This window comes from Carcharodon carcharias, chromosome 8 (assembly GCF_017639515.1).
Source record: "Carcharodon carcharias isolate sCarCar2 chromosome 8, sCarCar2.pri, whole genome shotgun sequence".
Lineage (NCBI taxonomy): Eukaryota > Metazoa > Chordata > Chondrichthyes > Lamniformes > Lamnidae > Carcharodon > Carcharodon carcharias.
In genome coordinates this window covers 142,869,193-142,889,441 of record NC_054474.1, presented here as the reverse complement: position 1 = coordinate 142,889,441, position 20,249 = coordinate 142,869,193, and the positions used below count along the sequence as shown (strand labels likewise).

General features: G+C 49.4%; 1 protein-coding gene across 1 annotated transcript in view; it reads right to left on the bottom strand.

Annotated features, from left to right (window-relative positions):
- dipk1b (divergent protein kinase domain 1B) overlaps window positions 1–18,432 on the bottom strand; it is a 144,951-nt gene extending 126,519 nt beyond the window's left edge. Inside the window, exon 1 of the mRNA XM_041193831.1 lies at window positions 18,161–18,432. Within this exon, the coding sequence (XP_041049765.1) occupies window positions 18,161–18,274 (114 nt within the window). The 5' untranslated portion in view covers window positions 18,275–18,432. The remainder of the gene's footprint in view (window positions 1–18,160) is intronic.
- Window positions 18,433–20,249: the final 1,817 nt, after the last annotated feature.

The window sequence follows — 20,249 nt, the reverse complement described above, 5'->3', positions numbered from 1 at the left end:
TCCCCATCACAATGCCCTGTTGGTTATTGTCCCTATCACAATGCCCTTTTGGTTACTGCCCTTATCACAATGCCCTGTTGGTTACTGCCGTTATCACAATGCCTTGTTGGTTACTGCCCTTACCACAGTGCCCTGTTGGTTACTGTGCTTACCACAGTGCCTTGTTGGTTAATGTTCCTGCCACAATGCCCTGTTGGTTACTGTTTCTATCACAGTGCCCTGTCGGTTACTGTCCCAACACAGTGCCCTGTTGGTTACTGCTCCCATCACAGTGCCCTGTTGGTTACTGCCCTCATCACCGTGCACTGTCGGTTACTGTCCCAACACAGTGCCCTGTTGGTTACTGTACCTATCACACTGCCTTTTTGGTTACTGTCCCAATCAAGTGCCCTGGTGATTACTGTCCCCATCACAACGCCTTGTTGGTTACTGTTCCTATCACAGTGCCCTGTCGGTTACTGTCCCGATCACAATGCCCTGTTGGTTACTGCCCTTACCACAGTGCCCTGTTGGTTAACGTTCCTGCCACAATGTCCTGTTGGTTACTGTTCATATCACAGTGCCCTGTTGGTTACTGTCCCTATCACAATGCCCTTTTGGTTACTGCAATTACCACAATGCCCTGTTGGTTACTGTTCCTATCACTATGCCCTGTTGGTTATTTCCCTTACCACAATGCCCTGTTGGTTACTGCCCTTACCACAGTGCCCTGTTCCTTAACGTTCCTGCCACAATGCCCTGTTGGTTACTGTTCCTATCACAGTGCCCTGTCGGTTACCGTCCCAACACAGTGCCCTTTTGGTTACTGTCCTTGCCACAGTGCCCTGTTAGTTACTCGTCTGAGCACCGTAGCCTGTTGGTTACTGCCCTTACGACAGTACCCCGTTAGTTACTGTCCCCATCACAGTGCCCTGTTGGTTAGTGTCTCCATCACAGTGCCCTGTTGGTTAGTGTCCCCATCACAGTGCCCTGTTGGTTACTGTCCCCATGACTGTGCCCTGTTGGTTACTGTCCTCATCACAGTGCCCTGTTGGTCACTGTTCCTATCACAGTGCCCTGTTGGTTACTGTTCATATCACAGTGCCCTGTTGGTTACTGTTCATATCACAGTGCCCTGTTGGTTACTGTCCTCATCCCAGTGCCCTGTTGGCTACTGTCCTCATCCCAGTGCCCTGTTGGCTACTGTTCGTATCACAGTGCCCTGTTGGTTACTGTTCCTATCACAATGCCCTGTTGGTTACTGTACCTATCACAGTGCCTTGTTGCTTACTGTTCCTATCGCAGTGCCCTGTTGGTCACTGTGCCTTGTTGTTTACTGCTGCTATCACAGTGCCCAGTTGGTTACTGTTCATATCCCAGTGCCCTGTTGGTTACTGTCCTCATCCCAGTGCCCTGTTGGTTACTGTTCCTATCACAATGCCCTGTTGGTTACTGTTCCTATCACTGTGCCTAGTTGGTTACCGATCCTATCACAGTGCACTGTTGGTTACTGTTCATATCACAGTGCCCTGTTGGTTACTGTTCCTATCACAATGCCCTGTTGGTTACTGTACCTATCACTGTGCCTTGTTGGTTACTGTACCTATCACTGTGCCTTGTTGGTTACTGCTCCTATCACAGTGCCCTGTTGGTTACTGTTCATATCACAGTGCCCTGTTGGTTACTGTGCTCATCCCATTGCCCTGTTGGTTACTGTTCCTATCACAATGCCCTGTTGGTTACTGATCCTATCACAGTGCCCTGTTGGTTACTGTACCTTTCACATTGCCTTGTTTGTTACTGTTCCTATCACAGTGCCCTGTTGGTTACTGTCCCCATCACAGTTTCCTGTTGGTTACTGTCCCCATCACAATGCCCTGTTGGTTATTGTCCCTATCACAATGCCCTGTTGGTTACTGCCCTTATCACAATGCCCTGTTCGTTACAGCCCTTATCACAATGCCTTGTTGGTTACTGCCCTTACCACAGTGCCCTGTTGGTTAATGTGCTTACCACAGTGCCTTGTTGGTTAATGTTCCTGCCACAATGCCCTGTTGGTTACTGTTCCTATCACAGTGCCCTGTTGGTTACTGTCCCAACACAGTGCCCTGTTGTTTACTGTTCCCATCACAGTGCCCTGTTGGTTACTGCCCTCATCACCATGCCCTGTCGGTTACTGATCCTATCACAGTGCCCTGTTGGTTACTGCTCCTATCACAGTGCCCTGTTGGTTACTGCTCCTATCACAGTGCCCTGTTGGTTACTGTTCATATCACAGTGCCCTGTTGGTTACTGTTCATATCACAGTGCCCTGTTGGTTACTGTTCATATCACAGTGCCCTGTTGGTTACTGTTCATATCACAGTACCCTGTTGGTTACTGTCCTCATCCCAGTGCCCTGTTGGTTACTGTCCTCATCACCGTGCCCTGTCGGTTACTGTCCCAACACAGTGCCCTGTTGGTTACTGTTCCTTTCACACTGCCTTTTTGGTTACTGTCTCCATCACAGTGCCCTGGTGATTACTGTCCCTATCACAACGCCCTGTTGGTTACTGTTCCTATCACAGTGCCCTGGTAATTACTGCCCCCGTCACAGTGCCCTGTTGCTTACAGTCCCCATCACAGTGCACTGCTGCTTACTGACCCTATCACAAAGCCCAGTTGGTTACTGCCCTTATCACAAAGCCCTGTTGGTTACTGCACTTAAAACAATGCCCTGTTGGTTACTGCCCTTAACACAGTGCTCTGTTGGTTAATGTTCCTGCCACAATGCCCTGTTGGTTACTGTTCCTGTCACAGTGCCCTGTCGGTTACCGTTCCACTACAGTGCCCGGTAGCTTACTGTCCTTGCCACAGTGCCCTGTTAGTTACTCGTCTAAACACCGTAGCCTGTTGGTTAATGCCCTTACGACAGTACCCCGTTGGTTACTGTCCCAATCACAGTGCCCTGTTGGTTACTGTCCCAATCACAGTGTCCTGTTGGTTATGTCCCCATCACAGTGCACTATTGGTTACAGTCCTCATCAGGGTGCCCTGTTGGTTACTGTTCTTATCACAATGCCCTGTTGGTCACTGTTCCTGTCACAGTCCCCTGCTCGTCACTGATCCTATCACAATGCCTGTTGGTTACTGTACCTATCACAGTGCCTTGTTGGTTACTGTTCCTATCACAGTGCCCTATTGGTCACTGTTCCTATCACTGTGCCTTGTTGGTTACTGATTCTATTACAGTGCCTTGTCGGTTACTGTCCCAACACAGTGCCCTGTTGGTTACTGTTCCTATCACAGTGCATTTTTGGTTACTGTCCCCATCACAGTGACCTGGTGAGTACTGTCCCCATCACAATGCCCTGTTGGTTATTGTCCCTATCACAATGCCCTGTTGGTTACTGCCCTTATCACAATGCCCTGTTCGTTACAGCCCTTATCACAATGCCTTGTTGGTTACTGCCCTTACCACAGTGCCCTGTTCGTTAATGTGCTTACCACAGTGCCTTGTTGGTTAATGTTCCTGCCACAATGCCCTGTTGGTTACTGTTCCTATCACAGTGCCCTGTTGGTTACTGTCCCAACACAGTGCCCTGTTGTTTACTGTTCCCATCACAGTGCCCTGTTGGTTACTGCCCTCATCACCATGCCCTGTCGGTTACTGATCCTATCACAGTGCCCTGTTGGTTACTGCTCCTATCACAGTGCCCTGTTGGTTACTGTTCATATCACAGTGCCCTGTTGGTTACTGTTCATATCACAGTGCCCTGTTGGTTACTGTTCATATCACAGTGCCCTGTTGGTTACTGTTCATATCACAGTACCCTGTTGGTTACTGTCCTCATCCCAGTGCCCTGTTGGTTACTGTCCTCATCACCGTGCCCTGTCGGTTACTGTCCCAACACAGTGCCCTGTTGGTTACTGTTCCTTTCACACTGCCTTTTTGGTTACTGTCTCCATCACAGTGCCCTGGTGATTACTGTCCCTATCACAACGCCCTGTTGGTTACTGTTCCTATCACAGTGCCCTGGTAATTACTGCCCCCGTCACAGTGCCCTGTTGCTTACAGTCCCCATCACAGTGCACTGCTGCTTACTGACCCTATCACAAAGCCCAGTTGGTTACTGCCCTTATCACAAAGCCCTGTTGGTTACTGCACTTAAAACAATGCCCTGTTGGTTACTGCCCTTAACACAGTGCTCTGTTGGTTAATGTTCCTGCCACAATGCCCTGTTGGTTACTGTTCCTGTCACAGTGCCCTGTCGGTTACCGTTCCACTACAGTGCCCGGTAGCTTACTGTCCTTGCAACAGTGCCCTGTTAGTTACTCGTCTAAACACCGTAGCCTGTTGGTAATGCCCTTACGACAGTACCCCGTTGGTTACTGTCCCAATCACAGTGCCCTGTTGGTTACTGTCCCAATCACAGTGCCCTGTTGGTTATGTCCCCATCACAGTGCACTATTGGTTACAGTCCTCATCAGGGTGCCCTGTTGGTTACTGTTCTTATCACAATGCCCTGTTGGTCACTGTTCCTGTCACAGTCCCCTGCTCGTCACTGATCCTATCACAATGCCTGTTGGTTACTGTACCTATCACAGTGCCTTGTTGGTTACTGTTCCTATCACAGTGCCCTATTGGTCACTGTTCCTATCACTGTGCCTTGTTGGTTACTGATTCTATTACAGTGCCTTGTCGGTTACTGTCCCAACACAGTGCCCTGTTGGTTACTGTTCCTATCACAGTGCATTTTTGGTTACTGTCCCCATCACAGTGACCTGGTGAGTACTGTCCCTATCACAATGCCCTGTTGGCTACTGTTCCTATCACAGTGCCCCGTTGGTTACTGTACCTTTCACAGTGCTTGTTTGTTACTGTTCCTATCACAGTGCCCTGTTGTTTACTGTTCCAATCACAGTGCCCTGTTGGTCACTGTTCCTATCACAGTGCCCTGCTGGTTACTGTTCCTATCACAGTGCCCTGTTGGTTACTGTTCCTATCACAGTGCCCTGTTGCTTACTGATCCTATCACTGTGCCCTGTTGGTTACTGACCCTATCACAATGCCCTGTTGGTTACTGCCCTTACCACAATGCCCTGTTGGTTACTGCCTTTACCACAATGCCCTGTTGGTTACTGTCCCCATCACAGTGCCCTGTTGGTTACTGTCCCCATCACATTGCCCTGTTGGTGACTGTCCCTATCACAATGTCCTGTTGGTTACTGCCCTTACCACAATGCCTTGTTGGTCACCGTTCCTATCACAGTGCCTTGTTGGTTACTGTTCATATCACAGTGCCCTGTTGGTTACTGCCCCTATCACAATGCCCTGTTGGTTACTGCCCTTACCACAATGCCCTGTTGGTTACTGTCCCTATCACAATGCCCTGTTGGTTATTTCCCTTACCACAATGCCCTGTTGGTTACTGCCCTTACCACAGTGCCCTGTTGGTTAACGTTCCTGCCACAATGCCCTGTTGGTTACTGTTCCTATCACAGTGCCCTGTCGGTTACCGTCCCAACACAGTGCCCTTTTGGTTACTGTCCTTGCCACAGTGCCCTGTTAGTTACTCGCATTAGCACCGTAGCCTGTTGGTTACTGCCCTTACGACAGTACCCCGTTGGTTACTGTCCCCATCACAGTGCCCTGTTGGTTACTGTCCCCATCACAGTGCCCTGTTGGTTACTGTCCCCATCACTGTGCCCTGTTGGTTACTGTCCTCATCACCGTGCCCTGTTGGTCACTGTTCCTATCACTGTGCCCTGTTGGTCACTGTTCCTATCACAGTGCCCTGTTGGTCACTGTTCCTATCACTGTGCCTTGTTGGTTACTGTTCATATCACAGTGCCCTGTTGGTTACTGTCCTCATCCCAGTGCCCTGTTGGTTACTGTCCTCATCCCAGTGCCCGGTTGGTTACTGTTCGTATCACAGTGCCCTGTTGGTTACTGTTCCTATCATAATGCCCTGTTGGTTACTGTACCTATCACAGTGCCTTGTTGCTTACTGTTCCTATCGCAGTGCCCTGTTGGTCACTGTGCCTTGTTGTTTACTGCTGCTATCACAGTGCCCTGTTGGTTACTGTTCATATCACAGTGCCCTGTTGGTTACTGTCCTCATCCCAGTGCCCTGTTGGTTACTGTTCCTATCACAATGCCCTGTTGGTTACTGTTCCCATCACTGTGCCTTGTTGTTTACTGCTCCTATCACAGTGCCCAGTTGGTGCCTGTTCATATCACAGTGCCCTGTTGGTTACTGTGCTCATCCCATTGCCCTGTTGGTTACTGTTCCTATCACAATGCCCTGTTGGTTACTGTTCCTATCACAGTGCCCTGTTGGTTCCTGTACCTTTCACAGTGCCTTGTTTGTTACTGTTCCTATCACAGTGCCCTGTTGGTTACTGTTCCAATCATAGTGCCCTGTTGGTTACTGTACCTATCACAGTGCCTTGTTGGTTACTGTTCCTATCACAGTGCCCTGTTGGTCACTATTCCTATCACAGTGCCCTGCTGGTTACTGTTCCTATCACAGTGCCCTGTCGGTTAATGTTCCTATCACAGTGCCCTGTCGGTTAATGTTCCTGTCATAGTGCACTGTCGGTTACTGTTCCTATCACAGTGCCATGTCGGTTACTGTTCCTATTACAATGCCCTGTTGGTCACTGTTCCTATCACAGTGCCCGCTGGTTACTGTTCCTATCACAGTGCCATGTCGGTTACTGTTCCTATCACAGTGCCCTGTTGGTTACTGTCCCCATCACAGTGCCCTGTTGGATACTGTCCCCATCACAGTGCCCTGTTGGTTACTGTCCCCATCACAATGCCCTGTTGGTTACTGACCCTATCACAATGCCCTGTTGGTTAGTGCCCTTACCAAAATGCCTTGTTGGTTACTGCCCTTACCACAGTGCCCTGTTGGTTACTGTGCTAACCACAGTGCCCAGTTGGTTACGGTTCCTATTACATTGCCCTGTTGGTTACTGTTCCTATCACAGTGCACTGTCGGTTACTGTCCCCATCACAGTGCCCTGTTGATTACTGACCCTATCACAATGCCCTGTTGGTTACTCCCCTTACCACCATGCCTTTTTGGTCACTGTTCCTATCACAGTGCCCTGTTGGTTACTGATCCTATCACAGTGCCCTGTTGGTTACTGATCCTATCACAGTGCCCCGTTGCTTACTGATCCTGTCACAGTGCCCTGTTGGTTACTGTTCCTATCACAGTGCCCAGTTGGTCACTGTTCCAATCACAGTGCCCTGCTGGTTACTGTTCCTATCACAGTGCCATGTCGGGTACTGTTCCTATCACATTGCCCTGTTGGTTACTGTCCCCATCACAGTTCCCTGTTGGTTATTGTCCCTATCACAATGCCCTGTTGGTTATTGTCCCTATCACAATGCCCTGTTGGTTACTGCCCTTATCACAATGCCTTGTTGGTAACTGCCCTTACCACAGTGCCCTGTTGGTTAATGTGCTTAACACAGTGCCTTGTTGGTTTATGTTCCTGCCACAATGCCCTGTTGGTAACTGTTCCTATCACAGTGCCCTGTTGTTTACTGTTCCTATCACAGTGCCCTGTTGTTTACTGTTTCCATCACAGTGCCCTGTTGGTTACTGTTCCCATCACAGTGCCCTGTTGGTTACTGTTCCCATCACAGTGCCCTGTCGGTTACTGCCCTCATCACCGTGCCCTGTCGGTTACTGTCCCAACACAGTGCCCTCTTGGTTACTGTACCTATCACACTACCTTTTTGGTTACTGTCCCCATCAAGTGCCCTGGTGATAACTGTCCCTATCACAACGCCCTGTTGTTTACTGTTCCTTTCACAGTGCCCTGTTGTTTACTGTTCCCATCACAGTGCCCTGTTGGTTACTGTTCCCATCACAGTGCCCTGTTGGTTACTGTTCCCATCACAGTGCCCTGTCGGTTACTGCCCTTATCACCGTGCCTGTCGGTTACTGTCCCAACACAGTGCCCTGTTGGTTACTGTACCTATCACACTGCCTTTTTGGTTACTGTCCCCATCAAGTGCCCTGGTGATAACTGTCCCTATCACAACGCCCTGTTGGTCACTGTTCCTATCACTGTGTCTTGTTGGTTACTGTTCATATCACAGTGCCCTGCTGGTTACTGTCCTCATCCCAGTGCCCTGTTGGTTACTGTCCTCATCCCAGTGCCCTGTTGGTTACTGTTCGTATCACAGTGCCCTGTGGGTTACTGTTCCTATCATAATGCCCTGTTGGTTACTGTACCTATCACAGTGCCTTGTTGCTTACTGTTCCTATCGAAGTGCCCTGTTGGTCACTGTGCCTTGTTGTTTACTGCGGTTATCACAGTGCCCTGTTGGTTACTGTTCATATCACAGTGCCCTGTTGGTTACTGTCCTCATCCCAGTGCCCTGTTGGTTACTGTTCCTATCACAATATCCTGTTGGTTACTGTTCCCATCACTGTGCCTTGTTGTTTACTGCTCCTATCACAGTGCCCAGCTGGTTACTGTTCATATCACAGTGCCCTGTTGGTTACTGTTCCTATCACTGTGCCTTGTTGGTTACTGCTCCTATCACAGTGCCCTGTTGGTTACTGTTCATATCACAGTGCCCTGTTGGTTACTGAGCTCATCCCATTGCCCTGTTGGTTACTGTTCCTATCACAATGCCCTGTTGGTTACTGTTCCTATCACAGTGCCCTGTTGGTTACTGTACCTTTCACAGTGCCTTGTTTGTTACTGTTCCTATCACAGTGCCCTGTTGGTTACTGTTCCAATCATAGTGCGCTGTTGGTTACTGTACCTATCACAGTGCCTTGTTGGTTACTGTTCCTATCACAGTGCCCTGTTGGTCACTGTTCCTATCACAGTGCCCTGCTGGTTACTGTTCCTATCACAGTGCCCTGTCGGTTAATGTTCCTATCACAGTGCCCTGTCGGTTAATGTTCCTATCACAGTGCCCTGTCGGTTACTGTTCCTATCACAGTGCCATGTCGGTTACTGTTCCTATTACAATGCCCTGTTGGTCACTGTTCCTATCACAGTGCCCGCTGGTTACTGTTCCTATCACAGAGCCATGTCGGTTACTGTTCCTATCACAGTGCCCTGTTGGTTACTGTCCCCATCACAGTGCCCTGTTGGTTACTGTCCCCATCACAGTGCCCTGTTGGTTACTGTCCCCATCACTGTGCCCTGTTGGTTACTGAACCTATCACAATGCCCAGTTGGTTAGTGCCCTTACCACAGTGCCCTGTTGGTTACTGTCCCCATCACAATGCCCTGTTGGTTACTGTCCCTATCACAATGCCCTGTTGGTTACTCCCCTTACCACAATGCCTTTTTGGTCACTGTTCCTATCGCAGTGCCTTGTTGGTTACTGTTCCTATCACAGTGCCCTGTTGGTTACTGATCCTATCACAGTGCCCAGTTGGTCACTGTTCCAATCACAGTGCCCTGCTGGTTACTGTTCCTATCACAGTGCCATGTCGGGTACTGTTCCTATCACATTGCCCTGTTGGTTACTGTCCCCATCACAGTTCCCTGTTGGTTATTGTCCCTATCACAATGCCCTGTTGGTTATTGTCCCTATCACAATGCCCTGTTGGTTACTGCCCTTATCACAATGCCTTGTTGGTTACTGCCCTTACCACAGTGCCCTGTTGGTTAATGTGCTTAACACAGTGCCTTGTTGGTTTATGTTCCTGCCACAATGCCCTGTTGGTAACTGTTCCTATCACAGTGCCCTGTTGTTTACTGTTCCTATCACAGTGCCCTGTTGTTTACTGTTTCCATCACAGTGCCCTGTTGGTTACTGTTCCCATCACAGTGCCCTGTTGGTTACTGTTCCCATCACAGTGCCCTGTCGGTTACTGCCCTCATCACCGTGCCCTGTCGGTTACTGTCCCAACACAGTGCCCTCTTGGTTACTGTACCTATCACACTACCTTTTTGGTTACTGTCCCCATCAAGTGCCCTGGTGATAACTGTCCCTATCACAACGCCCTGTTGTTTACTGTTCCTTTCACAGTGCCCTGTTGTTTACTGTTCCCATCACAGTGCCCTGTTGGTTACTGTTCCCATCACAGTGCCCTGTTGGTTACTGTTCCCATCACAGTGCCCTGTCGGTTACTGCCCTTATCACCGTGCCTGTCGGTTACTGTCCCAACACAGTGCCCTGTTGGTTACTGTACCTATCACACTGCCTTTTTGGTTACTGTCCCCATCAAGTGCCCTGGTGATAACTGTCCCTATCACAACGCCCTGTTGGTCACTGTTCCTATCACTGTGTCTTGTTGGTTACTGTTCATATCACAGTGCCCTGTTGGTTACTGTCCTCATCCCAGTGCCCTGTTGGTTACTGTCCTCATCCCAGTGCCCTGTTGGTTACTGTTCGTATCACAGTGCCCTGTGGGTTACTGTTCCTATCATAATGCCCTGTTGGTTACTGTACCTATCACAGTGCCTTGTTGCTTACTGTTCCTATCGAAGTGCCCTGTTGGTCACTGTGCCTTGTTGTTTACTGCGGTTATCACAGTGCCCTGTTGGTTACTGTTCATATCACAGTGCCCTGTTGGTTACTGTCCTCATCCCAGTGCCCTGTTGGTTACTGTTCCTATCACAATGCCCTGTTGGTTACTGTTCCCATCACTGTGCCTTGTTGTTTACTGCTCCTATCACAGTGCCCAGCTGGTTACTGTTCATATCACAGTGCCCTGTTGGTTACTGTTCCTATCACTGTGCCTTGTTGGTTACTGCTCCTATCACAGTGCCCTGTTGGTTACTGTTCATATCACAGTGCCCTGTTGGTTACTGAGCTCATCCCATTGCCCTGTTGGTTACTGTTCCTATCACAATGCCCTGTTGGTTACTGTTCCTATCACAGTGCCCTGTTGGTTACTGTACCTTTCACAGTGCCTTGTTTGTTACTGTTCCTATCACAGTGCCCTGTTGGTTACTGTTCCAATCATAGTGCGCTGTTGGTTACTGTACCTATCACAGTGCCTTGTTGGTTACTGTTCCTATCACAGTGCCCTGTTGGTCACTGTTCCTATCACAGTGCCCTGTCGGTTAATGTTCCTATCACAGTGCCCTGTCGGTTAATGTTCCTATCACAGTGCCCTGTCGGTTACTGTTCCTATCACAGTGCCATGTCGGTTACTGTTCCTATTACAATGCCCTGTTGGTCACTGTTCCTATCACAGTGCCCGCTGGTTACTGTTCCTATCACAGAGCCATGTCGGTTACTGTTCCTATCACAGTGCCCTGTTGGTTACTGTCCCCATCACAGTGCCCTGTTGGTTACTGTCCCCATCACAGTGCCCTGTTGGTTACTGTCCCCATCACTGTGCCCTGTTGGTTACTGAACCTATCACAATGCCCAGTTGGTTAGTGCCCTTACCACAGTGCCCTGTTGGTTACTGTCCCCATCACAATGCCCTGTTGGTTACTGTCCCTATCACAATGCCCTGTTGGTTACTGCCCTTACCACAATGCCTTTTTGGTCACTGATCCTATCGCAGTGCCATGTTGGTTACTGTTCCTATCACAGTGCCCTGTTGGTTACTGATCCTATCACAGTGCCCAGTTGGTCACTGTTCCAATCACAGTGCCCTGCTGGTTACTGTTCCTATCACAGTGCCATGTCGGGTACTGTTCCTATCACATTGCCCTGTTGGTTACTGTCCCCATCACAGTTCCCTGTTGGTTATTGTCCCTATCACAATGCCCTGTTGGTTATTGTCCCTATCACAATGCCCTGTTGGTTACTGCCCTTATCACAATGCCTTGTTGGTTACTGCCCTTACCACAGTGCCCTGTTGGTTAATGTGCTTAACACAGTGCCTTGTTGGTTTATGTTCCTGCCACAATGCCCTGTTGGTAACTGTTCCTATCACAGTGCCCTGTTGTTTACTGTTCCTATCACAGTGCCCTGTTGTTTACTGTTCCCATCACAGTGCCCTGTTGGTTACTGTTCCCATCACAGTGCTCTGTTGGTTACTGTTCCCATCACAGTGCCCTGTCGGTTACTGCCCTCATCACCGTGCCCTGTCGGTTACTGTCCCAACACACTGCCCTCTTGGTTACTGTACCTATCACACTGCCTTTATGGTTACTGTCCCCATCAAGTGCCCTGGTGATAACTGTCCCTATCACAACGCCCTGTTGGTTACTGTTCCTATCACAGTGCCCTGTCAGTTACTGTCCCGATCACAGTGCCCTGTTGGTTACTGCCCTTACCACAGTGCCCTGTTGGTTAACGTTCCTGCCACAATGCACTGTTGGTTACTGTTCATATCACAATGCCCTGTTGGTTACTGTTCCTGTCACAGTGCCCTGTTGGTTACTGTTCCTGTTACAGTGCCCTGTTGGTTACTGTTCGTATCACAGTGCCCTGTTGGTTACTGTTCGTATCACAGTGCCCTGTTGGTTTCTGTACCTTTCACGGTGCCTTGTTTGTTACTGCTCCTATCACAGTGCCCTGTTGGTTACTGCTCCTATCACAGTACCCTGTTGGTTACTGTCCTTGACACAGTGCCCTGTTAGTTACTCGTCTTAGCACCGTAGCCTGTTGGTTACTGCCCTTACGACAGTACCCGGTTGGTTACTGTCCCCATCACAGTGCCCTGTTGGTTAGTGTCCCCATCACAGTGCCCTGTTGGTTAGTGTCCCCATCACAGTGTACTGTTGGTTACTGTCCCCATCACAGTGCCCTGTTGGTTACTGTCCTCATCACCATGCCCTGTTGGTCACTGTTCCTATCACAATGACCTGTTGGTCACGGTTCCTATCACAGTGCCCTGTTGGTTACTGTTCCTATCACAGTGCCCTGTTGGTCACTGTTCCCATCACTGTGCCTTGTTGGTTACAGCTCCTATCACAGTGCCCTGTTGGTTACTGTTCATATCACAGTGCCCTGTTGGTTACTGTCCTCATCCCAGTGCCCTGTTGGTTACTGTTGCTATCACAATGCCTTGTTGGTTACTGTTGCTATCACAATGCCTTGTTGGTTACTGTTCCTTTCACAGTGCCCTGTTGGTTACTGTTTCTATCACAGTGCCCTGTCGGGTACTGTCCCAACACAGTGCCCTGTTGATAACTGTTCCCATCACAGTGCCCTGATGGTTATGGTTCCTATCACATTGCCCTGTTGGTTACGGTCACCATCACAGTGCCCTGTTAGTTACTCGTCTTAGCACCGTGGCCAGTTGGTTACTGCCCTTACGACAGTACCCCGTTGGTTTCTGTCCCCATCACAGTGCCCTGTTGGTTAGTGTCCCCATCACAGTGCCCTGTTGGTTACTGTCCCCATCACAGTGCCCTGTTGGTTACTGTCCCCATCACAATACCCTGTTGGTTACTGCCCTTACCACAATGCCTTGTTGGTCACCGTTCCTATCACAGTGCCTTGTTGGTTACTGTTCATATCACAGTGCCCTGTTGGTTACTGTCCCTATCACAATGCCCTGTTCGTTACTGCAATTACCACAATGCCCTGTTGGTTACTGTTCCTATCACAATGCCCTGTTGGTTACTGCCCTTACCACAATGCCCTGTTGGTTACTGTCCCCATTACAGTGCTCTGTTGGTTACTGTCCCCATCGCAGTGCCCTGTTGGTTACTGTCCTCATCCCAGTGCCCTGTTGGTTACTGTTCCTATCACAATGCCCTGTTGCGTACTGTTCCTATCACAGTACCCTGTTGGTTATTGTATCTTTCACAGTGCCTTGTTTATTACTGTTCCTATCACAGTGCCCTGTTGGTTACTGTTCCTATCACTGCGCCCTGATGCTTACTGTCCCCTTTACAGTGCCTTGTTGGTCACTGTTCCTATCACAGTGCCTTGTTGGTTACTGTTCATATCACAGTGCCCTGTTGGTTAACGTTCCTGCCACAATGCCCTGTTCGTTACTGTTCCTATCACAGTGCCCTGTTGGTTCCTGACCCTATCACAATGCCCTGTTGGTTACTGCCCTTACCACAATGCCTTGTTGGTTACTGTCCCCATCACAGTGCCCTGTTGGTTACTGTCCCCATCTCAGTGCCCTGTTGGTGACTGTCCCTATCACAATGCCCTGTTGGTTACTGCCTTTACCACAGTGCCTTGTTGGTCACTGTTCCTATCACAGTGCCTTGTTGTTTACTGTTCATATCACAGTGCCCTGTTGGTTACTGTCCCTATCACAATGCCCTGTTGGTTACTGCCCTTACGACAATGCCCTGTTGGTTACTGTCCCTATCACAATGCCCTGTTGGTTACTGCCCTTCCAATAGTGCCCTGTTGGTTAACGTTCCTGCCACAATGCCCTGTTGGTTATTGTTCATATCACAGTGCCCTGTTGGTTACTGTCCTCATCCCAGTGCCCTGTTGGTTAGTGTTCCTATCACAATGCCCTGTAGGTTACTGTTCCTATCACAGTGCCCTGTTGGTTACTGTACCTTTCACAGTGCCTAGTTGGTTACTGTTCCTATCACTGTGCCCTGTTGCTTACTGATCCTATCACTGTGCCCTGTTGCTTACTGATCCTATCACTGTGCCCTGTTGCCTACTGATCCTATCACAATGCCCTGTTGGTTACTGTTCATATCACACTGCCCTGTCGGTTACTGTCCCCATCACAGTGCCCTGTTGGTTACTGTTCATATCACAGTGCCCTGTTGGTTACTGTTCATCTCACAGTGCCCTGTTGGTTACTGTTCATCTCACAGTGCCCTGTTGGTCACTGTTCATATCACAGTGCCCTGTTGGTTACTGTTCATGTCACAGTGCCCTGTTGGTTACTGTTCATATCACAGTGCCCTGTTGGTTACTGTTCATATCACAGTACCCTGTTGGTTACTGTCCTCATCCCAGTGCCCTGTTGGTTACTGATGCTATCACTGTGCCCTGTTGCTTACTGATCCAATCACTGTGCCCGGTTGGTTACTGTTCCTATCACAGTGCCCTGTTGGTTCCTGCACCTATCACAATGCCCTGTTGGTTACTGTTCCTATCACAGTGCCCTGTAGGTTACTGTCCCCATCACAGTGCCCTGTTGGTTACTGACCCTATCACAATGCCCTGTTGGTTACTGCCCTTACCACAATGCCCTGTTGGTTACTGTCCCCATCTCAGTGCCCTGTAGGTTACTGTCCCCATTACAGTGCCCAGTTGGTGACTGTCCCAATCACAATGCCCTGATGGTTACTGCCCTTACCACAATGCCTTGTTGGTCACTGTTCCTATCACAGTGCCTTGTTGGTGACTGTTTATATCACAGTGCCCTGTTGGTTACTGTCCCTGTCACAATGCCCTGTTGGTTACTGCCCTTACCGCAATGCCTTGTTGGTTACTGCCCTTACCATAGTGCCTTGTTGGTTAACGTTCCTACCACAATGCCCTGTTGGTTACTGTTCCTATCACAGTGCCCTGTCGGTTACCGTCCCACCACAGTACCCTGTTGGTTACTGTCCTTGACACAGTGCCCTGTTAGTTACTCGTCTTAGCACCGTAGCCTGTTGGTTACTGCCCTTACGACAGTACCCCGTTGGTTACTGTCCCCATCACAATGCCCTGTTGGTTACTGTCCCCATCACAGTGCCCTGTTGGTTACTGTCCCCATCACAGTGCCCTGTTGGTTACTGTCCCCATCACAGTGCCCTATTCGTTACTGTCCTCATCAGGGTGCCCTGTTGGTTACTGTTCTTATCACAATGCCCTGTTGGTCACTGTTCCTATCACAGTGCCCTGCTGGTCACTGTTCCTATCACAATGCCCTGTTGGTTACTGTACCTATCACAGTGCCTTGTTGGTTACTGTACCTATCACAGTGCCTAGTTGGTTACTGTTCCTATCACTGTGCCTTGTTGGTTACTGATCCTATTACAGTGCCTTGTCGATTACTGTCCCAACACAGTGCCCTGTTGGATACTGTTCCTATCACAGTGCATTTTTGGTTACTGTCCCCATCACAGTGCCCTGGTGATTACTGTCCCTATCACAATGCCCTGTTGGCTACTGTTCCTATCACAGTGCCCTGTTGGTTACTGTACCTTTCACAGTGCCTTGTTTGTTACTGTTCCTATCACAGTGCCTTGTTGGTCAGTGTTCCTATCACAGTGCCCTGTTGTTCACTGTTCCTATCACAGTGCCCTGCTGGTTACTGTTCCTATCACAGTGCCCTGTTGGTTACTGACCCTATCACAATGCCCTGTTGGTTACTGCCCTTACCACAATACCCTGTTGGTTACTGTCCCCATCACAGTGCCCTGTTGGTTACTGTCCCCATCACTGTGCCCTGTTGGTTACTGTCCCCATCACAGTGCCCTGTTGGTTACTGTCCCTATCACAATGCCCTGTTGGTTACTGCCCTTACCACAATGCCCTGTTGGTTACTGTCCCTATCACAATGCCCTGTTTGTTATTTCCCTTACCACAATGCCCTGTTGGTTACAGCCCTTACCACAGTGCCCTGTTGGTTAACGTTCCTGCCACAATGCCCTGTTGGTTACTGTTCCTATCACAGTGCCCTGTCGGTTACCGTCCCAACACAGTGCCCTTTTGGTTACTGTCCTTGCCACAGTGCCCTGTTAGTTACTCGTCTTAGCACCGTAGCCTGTTGGTTACTGCCCTTACGACAGTACCCCGTTAGTTAGTGTCCCCATCACAGTGCCCTGTTGGTTACTGTTCCCATCACAGTGCCCTGTTGGTTACTGTCCCCATCACTGTGCCCTGTTGGTTACTGTTCCTATCACACTGCCCTGTTGGTTACTGTCCCCATCACAATGCCCTGTTGGTTACTGTCCCTATCACAATGCCCTGTTGGTTACTACCCTTACCACAGTGCCCTGTTGGTTACTGTCCCTATCACAATGCCCTGTTGGTTACTACCCTTACCACAATGCCCTGTTGGTTACTGTCCTTACCACAGTGCCCTGTTGGTTAATGTTCCTACCACAATGCCCTGTTGGTTACTGTTCCTATCACAGTGCCCTGTTGGTTAACGTTCCTACCATCGTGCCTTGTTGGTTACTGTTCCTATCACAGTGCCCTGTTGGTTACTGTCCCTATCACAATGCCTTGTCGGATACTGTTCCTATAACACTGCCCTGTCGGTTACTGTTCCTATCACAGTGCCCTGTTGGTTAACGTTCCTACCATCGTGCCCTGTTGCTTGCTGTTCCTATCACAGCGCACCGTTGGTTACTGTTCCTATCACAGTGCCCTGTTGGTTACTGTTCCTATCACAGTGCCCTGTTGGTTACTGTTCCTATCACAGTGCCCTGTTGGTTACTGTTCCTATCACAGTGCCCTGTTGGTTACTGTTCCTATCACAGTGCCCTGTTGGTTACTGTTCTTATCACAGTGCCCTGTTGGTTACTGTTCCTATCACAGTGCCCCTGTTGGTTACTGTCCTGACCACAGTGCCCCTGTTGGTTACTGTCCTGACCACAGTGCGCCTGTTGGTTACTGTCCTGACCACAGTGCCCCTGTTGGTCACTGTCTTGACCACAGTGCCCTGTTCGTTACTGTTCCTATCACAGTGCCCTGTTGGCTACTGTCCTGACCACAGTGCGCTATTGGTTACTGTTCCTATCACAGTGCGCTGTTGGTTACTGTTCCTATCACAGTGCCCTGTAGGTTATTGTTCCTATCATGGTACCATGCTCTTTGTACCGCACGGGTGTGTCAAACTAGATTATAGGCTCACATCTTTTGATTAAGAGTAGTGTAAATCCAGGCCCCACTTCAGAGACCCAAGTGTCATCTACTGAACCACGGCTGAATAATCTTCTGCTATAATCTTTTATATGACCATCTGCATTTGCACAAGGACTAATATTCTCCAAAATCCTACACCACAGTCCGGGCCTCCAGGGTTCGGCTGCCAGTGATTGTAAAGCCACTGAAACCACTAAAACCATCAGGGGCCCAGCAATGATTCAGCTTCTGCTGCTTGGACTCTTTGTGGTGCCGAGTGTGGGTGAGATGGGAGGAGGGAGCCGGGGAGACCCCCAGGCTGAGGCTGGTGTCCAGGAGGGGCCTCCAGGCTGGGGGCAAATCCTCTCCTTGGACCCTGAGCAACATTCAGATCAACTGATCTAATCTGCAAAACAACATTTGATTAATTCCGCATCCCATTCCGGTGCCGGGCTCAGCCCCATCCCCTCCAGCCGGCTTCGCCTCCACCAACCCCCCCCCCCACCCCCCCGGTACCGGTACCTGTACCTGCACCTGCAAACCCCTGGAGAAGGGGCAGATAAGGAGCAGATGGAGCAGCTTCCCGGCGCCTCTCATCCTCGGAGCGGCCGCTGCAGCCCCGCAATCCGACAGCATCCCCATGAACCACGGCCAGGCAGCGTCGCCACTCCCGATGCCTTTCACCGACTGGATGCAGCTTCTCCCTCTATTGGGGCATCAGCAGCTGCAATGCCAGCTCCCGGGTCCCAGCCCCTTCCTCTCGGTAACTGGCCCGGGCCATCGGTCGCCGCTTCGGGAAAGTCACTGCAGGCGCCGGGTACAGAGAGAGAATATCCCAGTTACTGCCAACCAGCGGGGCCAATGGGGAAGTCGGCAAGGAGGCGGAGGAATCCCAGCAGGAATACTAATCCCAGCAGCACCAAATCCGCCATCAGAACCAATCCCAGCACCAATTCCACCAGCAGAACCAATCCCAGCACCAATTCCACCGGCAGAACCAATCCCAGCACCAATTCCACCAGCAGAACCAATCCCAGCACCAATTCCACCAGCAGAACCAATCCCAGCACCAATTCCAACAGCAGCACCAATTCCACCAGCAGAACCAATTCCAGCACCAATTCAACCAGCAGAACCAATCCCAGCAGCAGAACCAATCCCAGCAGCATCAACCCTGGCAGCAACACCAATCCTGGCAGCACTAATCCCAGCAGCACCAATCCCACCAGCATCAACAGCAAATTTACTGTTTTTGTTCCACAATTCTCACCAACTGACATCACATGAACCTCACCTGTAGTATAAGGGTCTGGTACTTATAGAGTTAATGTGAGGCTGAGTACAGTACCACCCACACAGTGATGCAAGAGAGCACATGACCCGCACCCAGGGTCAGTCTATTGTGGGACAGAGCCGTATGTACCAGCAAGCATGGAGACAGTTCCTAGCTTGTACCCTTTGGTGTATATTTGTAAATAGTACTAAGAGTAAACAAAGACTTAATCTAAAACAAAAACAGAAATACCTGTTAAAACTCAGCAGGTCTGGCAGCATCGGCAGAGAAGAGCAAAGTTGACGTTTCGAGTACTCATGACCCTTCAACAGAATTAAGCTTGCTTGTACCAACAACCTCCCCACCACCCCCCAGCCTTAAACCAGCTTATATTTCACCCTTTTCCTATTTCTACTAGTTCTGTTGAAGGGTCATGAGGACTCGAAACGTCAACTTTGCTCTTCTCCGCCGATGCTACCAGACCTGCTGAGTTTTTCCAGGTATTCCTGTTTTTGTTTTGGATTTCCAGCATCTGCATGTTTTTTGTTTTTAAGACTTAATCTACATATGACTATGAAGACTTCTTCAGGCCGACCGAACTGTAACCAACACCCTACAACTTGATGGCAGCTTGTGGAAAAGCCCAAAATCTTGCAGAAAAATGCAGAGAAAAACTAAGATGCTGGAAGACTGAGAAAAAATTTGTTGAAGCATTCTGATCTGAAAAGAAGCCCCAGAAGCAGAGGTGCAGAGTAAAATTTGCCAGGAAAAAGCTCCAAAGTCTTGGAAGCTGAAGTCAGGGACTTTAAATTCCTTGCTGCAGCAGAAGACTCCATTATATCAACTTTGGAAGTCTAGCTTCAAATCCCAGAGCACAGAGTCAGCAGATTTAGCAAGGATGAGTTAAATCTTTTAAAATTCCAAGCTACAGCAAGTCCTGTGAATCTTTAAAATTTTCAGTCAGAAGTGCAGTTTGAAAAAAGCCGTCACTAAAAACATAATCCTTGTTTTGGTCCCTGAACGTGTGGGATTTGAGCTTGCTCCAAAAATCTTTACAAATAATTAATTGAATTCTCTGGGAGAATTGGGACTTTTTAAACCCAGGTAAGCAAAAGCCAGGATTCAATGAATTTGCAACCTTAAACACAAATGCTGAGCAAGAGAACTCTGCAGGCAGCTGTTTCAGACTTCCATTTTTGATTCTTTTCCCCCAATCGCCATTGCAGCTGAGCCCACCAAAACTGGTAAGTGCAGGAAATTCCTTTGTCTCCAGTTGAATGGTGATGCTATCTTGAAATTCAGATAGCTCATAAAGCAGAACATACACTTTAAAAAATTTAACCA